We start from the raw sequence: 14,429 nt of genomic DNA on the forward strand, positions 1-14,429 counted from the left end.
TACATATACATCTTTTAATGTGGTTGTGATGAAATCAGGGAATTAGCGGGATATACTTGCGATCAAGGTATCCTAGGACTTTTAGTAAATGAGAGATTAAATTACCAATTCTATTCATTGATGAAAATACATGTTTGTGAATGATACTATCCCGTGACCAATATCTTCTTCTATTGATTATTCCAATTATTTTATTGCTTTCAATTTATTTTTATTGCATTGATAAACAAAATCCCCCCTTGGTTACTTAAGAATCTGAAAATTGCATAACAACAATTTCCTTTCTGTGGAAACGAACTCTTTCTTATCACATACTTCATTTATTTTAGTTAAGTAAGAAAGTGAAATTATTTATGACCCATCCGACTGAGATCAAATTTTGGTGCCGCTGCCGGGGAGGCATACGGCTTGTTATTTAGTTTTGGTTTCTTATTTTAATTTTGTTTTTAATGTCGTTTTGAGAATTGTGTTTCAGGTACCTTATCGAAATACAAACAGAAGGAAGTAATAGGTGATGCAAATCGTACACTCAAGGAGCTAGCTTCCCAGAAGTTGGACCAACAACAATGGTGTATTGAAGCAACATCCACTTTTGATATTCAACCAGGGTTGATTAGTCAAATACCAAAGTTCCATGGATTTGCATGGGAAGATCCGAACAATCATCTTATGGAGTTTCAATGGTTAATCACAAGCATGATACCTAATGGTGCCGATGCGGATGAAGGAATGTTGCGTGCTTTTCCTTTCTCTTTGCTAGACGCAGCTAAAGATGGGTTATATTAATTATCACCTGGTAGTGTTACAACATGGGCAGCATTGAAGAAACTTTTCCTAGAGAGGTATTTTCCTGCATCCAAAGTGGCTCAAATTCGTAAAGAGATAAGTGGAATTATGCAGATGGAAGGTGAAACATTTTATGAATGTTGGGAACGTTACAAGAGATTGGTGGCTAGTTGTCCGCATCATCAATTCAGTGACGCATTGAATATCCATTATTTTTATGATGGTTTATTATCAAGTGATAGAAATCTCCTTGACGCTGCACGTAGTGGTGCACTCATGAACAAGATGCTGACACAAGCTAGAGAGTTGATTGAGAGTATGGCAACAAATTCTCAACAATTTTAAAGTCGTAGATCAGAGCTACCTATCAAGGGAGTTAATCAAGTTGGCGAGATTACTGAATTACGTCAGCAAATGAGTAATATGATCGCAATGATGCAACAAATTGCAGCTGTGGTTGTAAAACCATCATGCCCAGCTTATGAGAACGTTGAGCAAGTCAATGCTATCTTTTCAAGTAAGCGGTATGATTCTTTCTCCAACACTTATGATCAAGGATCGAGGGACGACACCAAGTTTGGCTATGGTAGCGATCAAGTTGCAAGTGTAAGTTTTGTTTACAACCGTCCAAGTGAATTCTAACAAGTGCAACAACCACAACAAATTCAAAGTCCAGAATTGGCGAAGATGGCTACTTTGATGGAGGCTCTAATGTCCGTGGTACAACAAAATCAACAACTAGCGAAATTGAATCAGAAGAAAATGGATAATGCAATTAGAGAGTTGCAAGCACAAGTTGGTCAACCATCACATCAACAATTTCATCCACAACAACAACCTCAAAATCAAAGGTCTAATATGGAAGAGTTGCTGACATCTTTTATGCAAAAAACGGAGGGTGCAGTCAAGGACTTGCAAACACAAGTTGGTTCCATGACCGAGGAGATTAATCAGCTGCATGCACAAAATGGTGAGAAACTCCCTTCCCAACCTACTAACCCAAGTGAGGGTGTCAGTGCGATTACGATGGGAAGTGGTAACAATTTGTACAACCCGAAATTACTGATTCGGGTTAAGAAGAAGCCCCAATGGAACCAATTTTGGAGGAAAAGAATGCAGATTTTCCCCAAACTTCTGAGGTACCTAAATCCAACTCTAAACCTCTTGTTTCTATTTATTTTCCTCCTCTACCTTTTCCTGGAAGGTTCGCTAAAGCTAATGGACAAGTGGAACAAGATAGGAATATTTGGGATGTTTTTAAGAAGGTCCAGGTGAATATTCCACTCACTGACGTAATTAGGCAAAGTCCTCGCTATGCAGTAAAGGAATTGTGCACTAATAAACACAAGTTAAAGGGTAATGAGGTAATGAGCGTGGGGGAGAATGCTTCGGCATATTTTCGAAAGAAACTCCCACCTAAGTTGAAGGATCCCGGTAGTTTTACTATCCCATGCACAATTGGTAAAACGAGATTTACAAAAGCCATGCTAGATTTAGGAGCTTCCATTAATGTTATGTCTACTTCAATTTATGATGCTTTAAATCTTGGCCCTCTAAAGGGAACTGGCATAGTTATTCAACTTGCCGATAAATCTTATGTTTACCCTAAAGGGATTGTTGAGGATGTTTTGGTGCAGGTAAAATGACTAATATTTCCAGTGAATTTCTACGTTTTAGACATGAGTGATGTAAATTCATCCTCGTCTACACCTTTACTGTTGGGTAGACCATTTTTTAGTACTGCTAGAACGAAGATCGATGTCCACAATGGCACCTTGACTATGGAGTTTGATGAAGAAGTCATACACTTCAACATCTTTGAGGCGAGGAAACACCCAAGTACCATTCAATCAGATTTCCATAATGTGTTGGAAGCCGGCTAAGGCGTAACAAACAAGGAGATAATCGGGCTGACGACTTTAAACCAAGTGCTAAATGGGAGGCAACCCATAAGATGAGTATTTCTTGTCTTATTTTTATTCTTGTCTTGTCTTGCATTTACTTTTTCTGATTTCTTATCACATTATCATGCAGGATTTCCCACCTTGACCTACTTTGGATGACTCAATTTACATTGAGGACAATGTAAAGTTTAAGTGTGGGGGAGTGGTTAAGCATTTTCATTGTAAATTTTTCATGAAATTTTCAACTTTTGTGTAAAATAGTGAATAAAAAAACTCCAACTTGTGTTTAGTTTAGAATCACATAGTATACATGTCGCTAAGATTACATCGAGATTCTCATAAGAGTGACTGAACTTAGAGTGACAGAGAACGTGATCGGGTTTCTTACTTGTATGAGAGTTAAAATTGGATTTAACCATGCCAGTGAAAAATTAGGTGTAGGCTGAATTCGATATTAGAGTTTTGATCCCATATAGTGGAGACTACCCATGTTACATCATAAGAGGCATCGACCTTCACTTCTTTGTACGCATATAAATATGTGTTTTTAGAGTGTGTGTCACCGTACGTAAACTCCGGGTAGAATGGTGAGCTACCCAACCTCCCACCAATAGAAGCACTATTTTGATCTCTTGAGTGCTATTTTATCAATCATGATAGTGACATCGAATTGCTAACTTACATACCACTTGTATTCTTGTTCGCAATTAGCACCATCCACTTTATCTCTCTCTACACCAACAGGTCCATAGAAACACCATCATCATCAACAAGAGGAGCATCACAAATTCGAAGGAAAGTTGAAAACATTCAAGGTTTACAAGCAACGGTATAGAAATGAGCAGATTTCAGATTCAAGTATAACAACAAGACAAGGAGCAGAATTTTTACAAGTTGAAGACTATTGTACAAGAGTGAAGATTATCAAGATGAGAATTAAATAAGTTTATGATATCGAGACATACAAGTTGTGAAGACTTGAGCAGTAAAGTACTTACACCATGGCCTTTGTACTTGCATTTTTTATTTTATTCTTATTTGTTAGTTTTTATTTTATTTTCTCTTGTCTCAAAAGAAAAAGAAAAAAAAAAACTTGGGACATGGTCATCATCATGCTAGGTCCCTTGTAAAGAAAAAAAAACGAAAAAAAAAAGAAAGAGAAAATTTGTTAGGTTCATCATTAGTTTTATTATTTTGTTTTCATTTTGTATTTTGTTATTTTTCTAGTCTTATTAAAAAAAGGAAAAAAAAAAAGAGAAAAAAATAAAAAATTCATTGCATCATTTTTCGGTTTCGTATTCATTTAATAAAGCCAATGGAAGAAGAAATATTCATAATGAAGTTTCAAGCAACACGGAATTAGAGGAAAGAGTTACATTGTCAAGATTCTACGAAGTTCAAGATTTCATCATCAAGTGTTGAAGACCGAAGACGAAGATGAAGGCAAGGATTGAAGACCGAAGACGTTTTTATGGATGCTATGAGAGTGGTGCTAACTGCACGCCGAACGAATAACGAGGTAAGTAAGCATATTCCCACCTTCGTTAAGTGGTTGATTTCCTTTCTTAGAGATCGTCAGAAAAAAAGGGTTTTTAAAATGGATAAAAGATGTGGGTTTTCAAAACAATTCGGAAGGTTTTTACCTTCCCACCATTCAAACATGTCTCAGGGTTCTCTCTTCATTCCTACCTGGGCACATGTGTGAACCATAAAAAGCTATTTATTATTGAGAGCAACTTCATAAAACCCTTTCTTGTGAGGCAGAGTCGAGACTTTCGATCACTCCGAACCCGAATTTCTTTCGAGAAGGGATGATTATTTCTCTCTCAACTTTTAAGGATGAGATTGTGTTCATATATGTGTCTAACTTCTTATGACTAGTGTGCAAAATCTCTATGTCTTCTTAGCGCGTTGGATGCTATCATTTCGGAGAAATAATAAGTTGGAAAAGTAGGTTTTATGGGTGTATCTCTAGTAAGCCCTCACGAGACTATAACTCGTCCTCTAGGGACACCTAGGGGTTTAAAGGCTTGTTATACGTGCTAAGTGTGATCGTAGCCTCGACGACACGGAGTTGTATGTATGTTTTAGAATTGTTTTGTTTGATTTGCTCGAGGACTAGCAAAGTCTAAGTGTGGGGAAGTTTGATAGGTGTCTAAAATACCTAATTTTATATCTAGTATTTATGCTTTCTTTGCTGTTATCCTTGTAAATTGCATCTCTTATATTTGTTTTTGAGTTTATTAGGTGCAATGGAGTCATTACGAGCAAAAGAAGGAGAAAACGTCCATTTGGAGCCTAAAGGGAAAAAAGCTCAATGCACTTGCAAGTGATGTTTGGAGCCAGCTGAGTGCCCAGCGAAGGAGCGGAAGAATCAACTGTCAGTTCCCCGAAACTGACAGTTGAGCAAGAGATCGAATAGGCAGTCAGTTCTACGAAACTAACAGGCCAAATGACAATTGCATAGCCCTTAGCCGAGTCTGGGTGCTTGAAGTAATTTTTATCATTACCCTAAACCTAAATTCGAGAGAGTTCTCTTTCTCTTGTCATTAGAGTACACTGAAATTGAGAGATAAGGAAAACGAGAAACATCGGCTGCTGTAAGAGAGAACCTCAGAAGAGAAATTCAATCGAAGAAGAAGATGATGGTGAAAATAACAGTGAAGAGGATAATCTACTGCTGTAGTTCGAGAAAAAGGAATTGGAGATGAATTTGTTGCTTCTGGTGATGATACTCAATGGAAGAATTGGTGATGATTTAAAGTTGGGTTTGGTTCAGATTTACTGAGATTGGGAGGAAGATGAAGATGGAATTGATGATGAGGACTAATGTTGAGATTCAAGGTCTGTGAAGAATGGGTTTGCTGAGATCAGTTGCTGCTGTCGATGGAGGTTACAGAAATTTTGTTGCTGGTACGAGGAAGATGTTGATGGGTTCTGTGTGATGATGAACAGATCGTCTAACAAGTGCAGTTGAGTTCAAATGAGCTCATAGAAGAAATTCAAGTTGTTGATTGTTGAATTGAAGATGGTTGTGATGTGGATTTGAATTTCAACAAGAAGAGCTGATGTTGTCATCATTAATGTCTGGTTTGAAATGGAAATTAGGGTTCAAATCGAGAGAAGAACAGATGAACTGAAATTGAGAAGATTGTAGTGGAATTATTAGTTGAACTTGATCTGTGTTTGGCTCTTGATTCACAGGTTAGAGTCTGAGATTGGATGGGTCTTGTGGATGAACTCAGGTGAAGCTAATGGGTTCTCAGCTTGAGGTTTTGGCTTGATTTGATGTTGTTGATGGAAGGAACTGAGCAGAAGGGCGTTGCAGAGTTGTTGCTGCTGAGATTGAAGCAGGCAGTGATGCTGAATGAATTGCAGTTGAAGCTAAAAATTGGCAGTATTGAACTGGTGGTGTTGTTACTGGAGATGATATTGCAGTTGGAAATGGCCGTGACTGCTACAGTCAGGAAGATGAGAAGAAGCAGGTGCTGCTGCGAAGAATGGGTTAAGGAAATGGACCTGTAGATTCAAGTGTACTGTTACCTGAATCGAATTGCGGGTATGGCTTGAGAAGATGATCGGTTGAAGCTTGGTGGATTTTGCAGTATGAAACTGGAACAATGGCTATGGTGTTTCTGAAATGCCAGAGAGTATTAGATGTATGCTTTAGGTGGAAGGACATTGCAGGTGGCCAGGAGAGCTGGATATGCTTACTTGTTTTTGGTCTGAACTGAAACTGCAGACGAGTGTTGCCTTGTAACTGAAATAGGTGGCGCTATTGAAGCACAGGAATGGGCACTGATGCTGGTTCAAGAGATTTGTTTGAAGTGAATGGAAGCTGCGAAATGAGAAGATAATTTACAGATGAGTTGCAATCATGAATGATTGAGTGAATGTATGTACTGAATGCAGAGAATGATGTTTATGGTGGTCAGTGGTGGAAATTGGTTGAGACAGTGGAGGAGCTACATCTTTAAAGTTTACAGGGTTGTCATGGCATTTGAGCAGCTGGATATGGTGCTACTGTGTATGAGAAACTGCAGATGCAGAGCAGCTGCAGTTGGAGATGGTACTTGGCATGGACCAGAGGCCGTAAAGAGATGCCAGATGACAGTGGTGGTGATATGAACAGCAGGGGCTTTGAGACAAAGAAAGATGCAGCTGCAGGTGACCGATTTGTATGGAAGAAGAAGCTGCAGCTGTGAAGAAAGGCACAGCCATCATGGCTGGACTGAACTGGTGAAATGCAATCATTATGAAACAACAAGCTCAAGGTTTAGCCTGGCATGTCAGCCTACTCAGATGAGTTAGCTGACTGATTCAAGCTCTGACTCATCATGACTCGGTCTGTTTGACCTGATTTGACTCAGTTGGCTTCCCGAGTTGACTGGTACTTTGACCGGTGACCGAGTGGACTTTGCCGGTCACCTGAGCATTTCTCTGGCGACTTTGCCGGACAAGTTCCGGTCATTTTACCAGTTTTCCGGTGACTAATTTTGGACTATTTTCTACATACGGGCTTGGTGGACTTTTTGGTGATGGACTTTGGATTGGAGGACTGATCTAGTTTTGGAAAGATGAAAAAGCTACAAAAGGAGAAAGTTTCGACTTTTTTTTGGGAAGGACGTATTTTCTACTTGGAGTTTTGGAGAGCGGCGACTAGGGTTTGCTTTCATTTGCTTTTAATCTTCTTCATTTTATTGTTGGTTATGATTATGATGAACTCAGAAGCTATGAGTAGCTAAACACATAAGTTGATTTCTCAACATGATATTTGATTCAAGGCATTAATTTTGTTTCAATAATTTATTGTTTATGATTCATGGTTTATATTGTCATATGATTTGAATGTTTGTTTGGTTGAGTCCGGAATCAATCCGATTTGCATTCATTTCTAAAGTTATATTAGAGTTTTCAATAGGAAAAAGTTGTTTATCCCTGATTCTAAGTAGCATAATTGTGGGCAGTGCTTGTAGTGATATATCCTACTAGTCACAAATGAATCATAACCTTTGTTAAAACGGATTAGTGCTTTTACACGTTCGTTTGTATTGATTAGTGTTATTCCATAGAACTTAGTGCTTTTAGGAGTTAAACTTAGTTGTGATTTTACACTTTAGGTTACTTTCTAGGAAGAATTCACATATACATCTTTTAATTTGGTTGTGATGAAATCAGGGAATTACCGGGATATACTTACGATCAAGGTATCCTAAGACTTTTAGTAAATGGGAGATTAAATTACCAATTCTAGTCATTGATGAAAATACATGTTTGTGAATGATACTATCTCGTGACCAATATCTCCTTCTATTGATTATTCCAATTATTTTATTGCTTTCAATTTATTTTTATTGCATTGATAAACAAAATCCCCCCTTGGTTACTTAAGAATCTGAGAATTGCATAACAACAATTGCCTCTCTGTGGAAACAAACTCTTTCTTATCACATACTTCATTTATTTTAGTTAAGTAAGAAAGTGAAATTATTTTTGACGCATACGACTGCGATCAAAATCCATTATAATGGATTAAGATAATTAAAAGATTTATCTAAAAATATAACTGCTCATATATGAACTTAGATTAGAGGGGGAGCCATGGACAATCTTATTTGAACACTATTTACAAGGTTTGCACCCTTTTTTTTTTTAAAGTTCAAATGATTTGAAGCCAATACTTTGGTGATAAGTTCTTCTAATAAAACCCGATAATCCTACAAAAAATGAGCACAACCCGAGATCGGATAAAACCCTCATCTACCACTTTGAGAATCAACCGTTGAAAATTAAGACCGAAATTAAAATTGGTAAATTATGAGGTTCGGTATCTCGAATTGTGCTCATTTTTTTGTAGGAATCTAAAGTTTAATAAGAGGAACATATCATCAAATATTAACCTCATATTTATTATCATTTGGACTCTAAAAAAATTTGGTAAAAATCCTATAAGATAGTGTCCAAACAAGATTGTCCATGCATCCTCCCTCGTTATATAATCTTATAAAATAGTTTCCAAATAATATTGTCCATGGATCCTTCCTCTTTATATTAATAGGTATCTGAAACCGAAATTTATATGTAAACATAGTTAATTTACATTATTTTTGATCGGTAAAGAATTTGGTGCTGGCGAGTTTCGGACTCAGGTCACTGGTATCATCAGAAAATGACTTCGCCACTGTACTAAAGTGACATCGGCTATATAGTTTACATTTAGACAAGTGTTTATCCACTGTAGATGGGGAAAAAAGATTTGCCGGTTTTTTAGGGAATGGAGAGACGACCGTGTGGATGGAGGCTCCTCAACCGATCAAACTTCCTATCCTAAAACAGATGCACTGCAGGGAGTGCTTTGAGTTCAGGGGATCAATTTGTAGGACTCCGGCCTAAACCAAGACAATGGACGTTCCAGAGTCAATTCGGTCACAAAGAGGGAAGAGGGTTGATCTGTAGGAGAGAAGCTAAGAAGTGTGTGAGATCAATGTTGATCAAGGATTGTGAGTGTGTTTAAGGTTTCTGCAAGTTTTCTGTGAACTTTTGAGTTCGAATAAGTTCTGGTTGATTGATTGAATTCTTGAGAGTGATTGCTCGGATCAGAATTCTTCTTGTTTGACGAAAGTTGTCCTCCTTCAATCATGGATTCAGAGACTTATTTATATTTCCATAAAAGTAGACACATTGATCTCCAGTAAGTGTGACAGTTTCTCGAGTGAAAGAGTGGGAAATCGTGGTTTAACCAGTTCCAGGTCGCGCAGAGACTTGGTTGATTGTCCACCCACTACTTTGCTAACTCCCTCAACTTCTTGCACGACTTACTCACATTTCTCATCGTTGATGAACACACGTGTCGTAAGCCTCCAAACCAAAACCCTATCCCCCATGTGACGTGATTGATGTCTCACGAACATGGAGTCTGCAAGGCAGGCGTGTATTTGATTAGTCAGTCATTTTCTTGATTATACGATGAGTCTAAGTATTGTTCAGTCGAGCATGATTTTTGAATGCTCTAGGATTCATGAATTGAACATGTTTGTTGGGACGTATAGTTCTCGAATGAATGATGTTGATAGTTGAGTCAACATGAAGAATATTGATAGTCTGAGCAAATATTGCTCGTATGATGAATTGTTGAATATTGATAGTTGGATCAATATTCGAGCAATTGAGTAAGTATTGCTCATTCGATAAATTACTGAATATTGATAGTTGAATCAATATTCGAGCAATTGAGCAAGTATTTCTCATTCGATAAATTACTGAATATTGATAGTTGAATCAGTATTCGAACATCTGAGCAAGTATTTCTCATTCTATAAATTACTGAATATTGATAGTTGAATCAATATTCGAGCAATTGAGCAAGTAATATTGCTCATTCGATGAATTATTGGTAGTATGACCGAATAAAATATTAATTAAAATATTGGTAGCTGGACCGAATATTACATAATTAATCTGGATCTTGATTGATGGATCAACATAAAATTATTAGTGTTTGAACTCGCTCAGAATTATGATTTGCAGAGCATTTGTTCGAAACCCTAATTTTGATCAATTGCTGGTCAATTGATGATTTACTGAAAATAAGTCACTGAGTGAAGGAGGGACTGGCTACATGGGATGATGGTCGACCATGTAGCGCCAAGTGCTCGAGTGAGCATGCACCAAAGTCCTTTGTTGACCAGTTGGTGAAAGGATGATCAAATGCTTGTTTGATCATTTATTAAAATAGTGCTCGTGTGACGTTAGGTAGTAAAACCTAGTTATAGAGAGATGAGGGACCGACTAAGGGGTCATGGGACCGACCCTTGGTGGTCATGGGACCAGTTGACGGTCGATTGAGCGAGTCTCAAGATGGTTGAAGAGAGTTTGGACCCAACACGAACAATTGATAGCAAATTAGGTCACAATTATAAAAATGTATGGGACCGGCTCATTGCAAGCCTTAGGGCCGTCCTTGGTCGGTCAAGGTAGCATTCCCGTGTCACCAAAGTGTCCGTGTCTCAGTCCTGAGAGTTTTGATATTTTTCTAGTGCACGTTTGAGCAATATTTTGGATTTTCATAAGAGTTTGATCTTGACTGAAACTCTCGATTTTGCTCGAATGAGCAAGTGGAACTTTGCTCGTGCGACCAATATTTTGAAAATTTTAAAATAATAATATTTTAATACTTGACGTGAGTAGCCTAGTCGATCATGTGACCCTTTGACTTTTTGGCTTTCTCGTGGTTTGAACAATATTTGAGAAAATATTGAAAAACTAGGGTTTTCGCTCAAACGATGGAGTTCAATGAGATGATGAAAATAATAATATGAGAAAATATGGGATTGTAAGGCGTGGGACCGGCCACGGCTAGGTGGCCCGGTCCCGTGACACCTTTCCTTATTTTTTTTCGATGAAAGTATGTAAAAACTAAGAGTTTCACTCAAACGAGGGAGTTTGCTCAAATGAAGGAGTTTCCATGAGATGAGGGAAACAAAACAAAACAAAATAAAATAAAATAAAATAATGGGAGAGGGGGGTCGGCCACGGCAGCATGACCGTCGGTCGGTTTAGGAAACAAACGATAATCCCTAACTTATGATTTTTTTTGAAATAGACCCGCGTATAATGATAAAATCTTGTTTATGAGCCTCCACGAAAATCAAAATTTATTTAGAGTATGTGGACCTTTGTAAAATAGAGAAAGACCCCTTTGATAGACGAACGCTCGTTCGAGCGAAAAATTTATAGACGTGACCTACTCACGTTTTTTTTTTTTGAAATTTAAGTGAGTTAAATTTTGTAAAAATCAAATTTTGATTTTTTGAGCAATTGTTGAAAGCATACAATTACGTGTGATGAAATATAATTTTCGTGAAAATCAATGAGTGTTCACTCGGTGGGAGTCACTCACACGGTTAAAATTATGTGAATTGCTCACATGAAAATCAAGTTGTGATTTTGAATAATGATTTTTGTTCGTCGCAGGTTTTAAAGGAACGAACAAATCCTCAAGATTTTGCGTTGTAATCACTACACCTAGTGAAATTGTAAACAGGTAGAGTTGGAGAGTTACCATTTTAACGCATATTGTTTCCAACTTGGTTTGATTCTGACTCTTTCGGTGACAGCTAATGGCGTCTCTTAGTGATGACCACGTCTCTGACTCTTCTGGGAAATGCTCCAGAAATACTAAATCGAAGATGAAAGATTTAGCAGATGTTCATGTGAAGGTTAATCAACCTTTAGACAGGGCGAGAGAATGCCTCTTAACCATCTAGGAGTGGTTCGTTCCAAAATTTGTGAGTTCTTGAACTTTGTGAATGCGGAAGCAAAACTGATACGTGATGAATATCTCATAGGAAAAGAACTGAAAATGAGAAGCTCGCAATTTATCGGCAGAAACGACGTCGAGTTCAGCAAACAATGGTAGGAGCAGAAGATGAACTTCGATCCCATGGTGATAGTGTAGCTCCTGATTCAGATGCAGACGAGGTTGAGTCTGCCTGGAAATCTCTTGAGCAAGATCAAACCACATGAATCTAGTATGAGAGCTGAACGGTTAGCCAAGGCTGATCTGCGAGTCGAGTATGAAGAAGATGAATACTTAGATGTGATGGATGATGATCCTGAAGACCAATTAGAATAAGTTCTCAGTAAATATTCTGACAATGACTCTGAGGAAGGACTTGAAGAAGATTCCATGGAGGATGATGATCGTGAAGACGATGATGGATCCGATGAATCAGATAACTAGTCTTGCTTGCAGTCCTCCTGAGTAGTTGACCATTTTATTTTTTGTAGAAGTAGATGTCTTGATTATTTGAGCAATTATATATATATTGAATTAGGATTTTCGAATGACAATCCTTTCATTATACATCTTGCTCTTTTCTTTTATGCTTCCGTTTTGAATGAAGTGGACGAACGTCCATATTCATAAAATATTGACCATAACTCCTTCTGGTATTCGTCTGTTCATATGTTGAAAATGCTTGTTAGAGCATAGCTCGGTTGAACCCACCAAGCGTGTGTATGTCAAGTTTGGTTGTCATATTTTAGTGATCCAAAACTCATAAGAGTCGCTTGATTATGTACTAGAGTCAACTTCGTATAGGATAGCTTGAAAGTATTAGGATATGAGACATTACAAGTATTACGAAGACTTGAAGAAGTGAAGAAGTAAGGAGCTACAACGACAATATCATCCTTCCGCTTGAGGTTAGTGACATTTGACTTGAACTGTTTCATTCCGTAACGTATCTTTCAAGTCGTGCATATTGAAAACAAAAATGCGAAGCATGAATGATTATACTCTAGTTAGACATAGTATTAAGGAATACAATACGAGGTTTATTGCTTAACCATTAAACTTTGTATATAAGACATCGACATAATCGTTTGAATGCTATTGTGATTATGTGTGGGCATAAGGTGAAGATTTCATCCTAGGAAACAATGTTTTACATTTGTTTTAAGGAAGTAAATTCATGAACTTGTTTGTGAATCGAAAGAGAAATGGCCAGGCATTATTGGTATTGTTATTCATTGCATATCTTTTGAACTACCAATATGTGTGATTAGTATAGCCGCTCATGACTTGTTTATGTTTTTGGTAGAACTATTCACAAAGGCATTACTATTGTATTGGTATGACTTTTATTAGTGAAACCGATCTTAAGTAATCACCTGAGATGGTATGGTCGATTTAGTTATTGGTATGACCGACTCTGGGTAAAGGGGAATCGATCCTAGTAAGAGGTGCAACCTATCACAAAGGGGAATCGATCCTTGTATGAGGTGCAGCAAGGTTTTAGTAGAAAGGGGAACCGATCCTATGGACATGTGCAACACGTTTTTAGGAAAAGGGGACATGTGCAGCAAGTACAAGTTAGATACCTATATGTGGGGAACAGATCCTAGTACCTAGTCAACCAAATTTTGGTAACAAGCGTGACTATGCAAAGTACTCACATGGAGGTAGAACCAAAACTTGTTTTGGTAGAACTGTGAAACCCATGTTTAATGATTGATTGTTCTTGATCAATACGTAGTTCTTCAAAGTCATATGAATCAATTATAAACTTGTTTGGAAGTGTGGAAAATCGGTTTCAAGATTGTAAGTATGAAAGAGGACTTACAAAGTAAAAATGTCGACATACTTTGAACATGTGCAGTAACACTTATCTTTAATTGTTCAAAGTTATTCCTCAATAGCTAAGGGAAGAAAATCACGGATCGAATAAAATAAATTGAGAATCTTTTATTTAAGGTTTTTAATTTTACTTTTGGAAAATGAAAATTAGTAATGTGCATTTGCTAGTTGGAGATTTTCTAAGAGATTTTCCGTCATTATTTGGAAAAAGCATTTCCATGAATTATGGAAACCGAATTTGGAATACAATGCATATCTTGAGAATATTTTCGGTTTTGGAAATTCCTTGGTGTCCAAACTTCCTTGGTCTATAAATATCAAAGTTTGCATTTCGAGAAAATTAATCCTCAGAGACAGCAAAACTGTCTCAGTTGTGCTGCTACTGGTGAAGCCGCCTATTCGGAGAGGAGAGTAACCTAATTAGGAGAAATCTCTTACGACCGCTTAGTTTAAAGTATTCTCTGGGATTGAGAAGCTCTATTAGTACCGTTGGTTGGAAAATAGATAATTGCGGTTTATATTTTGTTTTCGATTGACTAACAATTGTTGAATTTTGATTGCACCTAGTTTGTTTATGCTTGAGAATCTTCTCTTCTGAT

General features: G+C 37.4%; 1 protein-coding gene across 1 annotated transcript; it reads left to right on the forward strand.

Annotated features, from left to right (window-relative positions):
- Positions 1–261: 261 nt before the first annotated feature.
- Positions 262–2,814, forward strand: LOC113341837. Its single transcript, XM_026586565.1, has 2 exons — positions 262–1,925; positions 2,424–2,814. The coding sequence occupies exons 1-2, from the start codon at positions 1,474–1,476 to the stop codon at positions 2,425–2,427; spliced, it is 456 nt and encodes a 151-aa protein (XP_026442350.1). The 5' UTR covers positions 262–1,473; the 3' UTR covers positions 2,428–2,814.
- The last annotated feature ends 11,615 nt before the right edge of the window (positions 2,815–14,429 follow it).

Source organism: Papaver somniferum, unplaced genomic scaffold (assembly GCF_003573695.1).
Source record: "Papaver somniferum cultivar HN1 unplaced genomic scaffold, ASM357369v1 unplaced-scaffold_32, whole genome shotgun sequence".
NCBI lineage: Eukaryota > Viridiplantae > Streptophyta > Magnoliopsida > Ranunculales > Papaveraceae > Papaver > Papaver somniferum.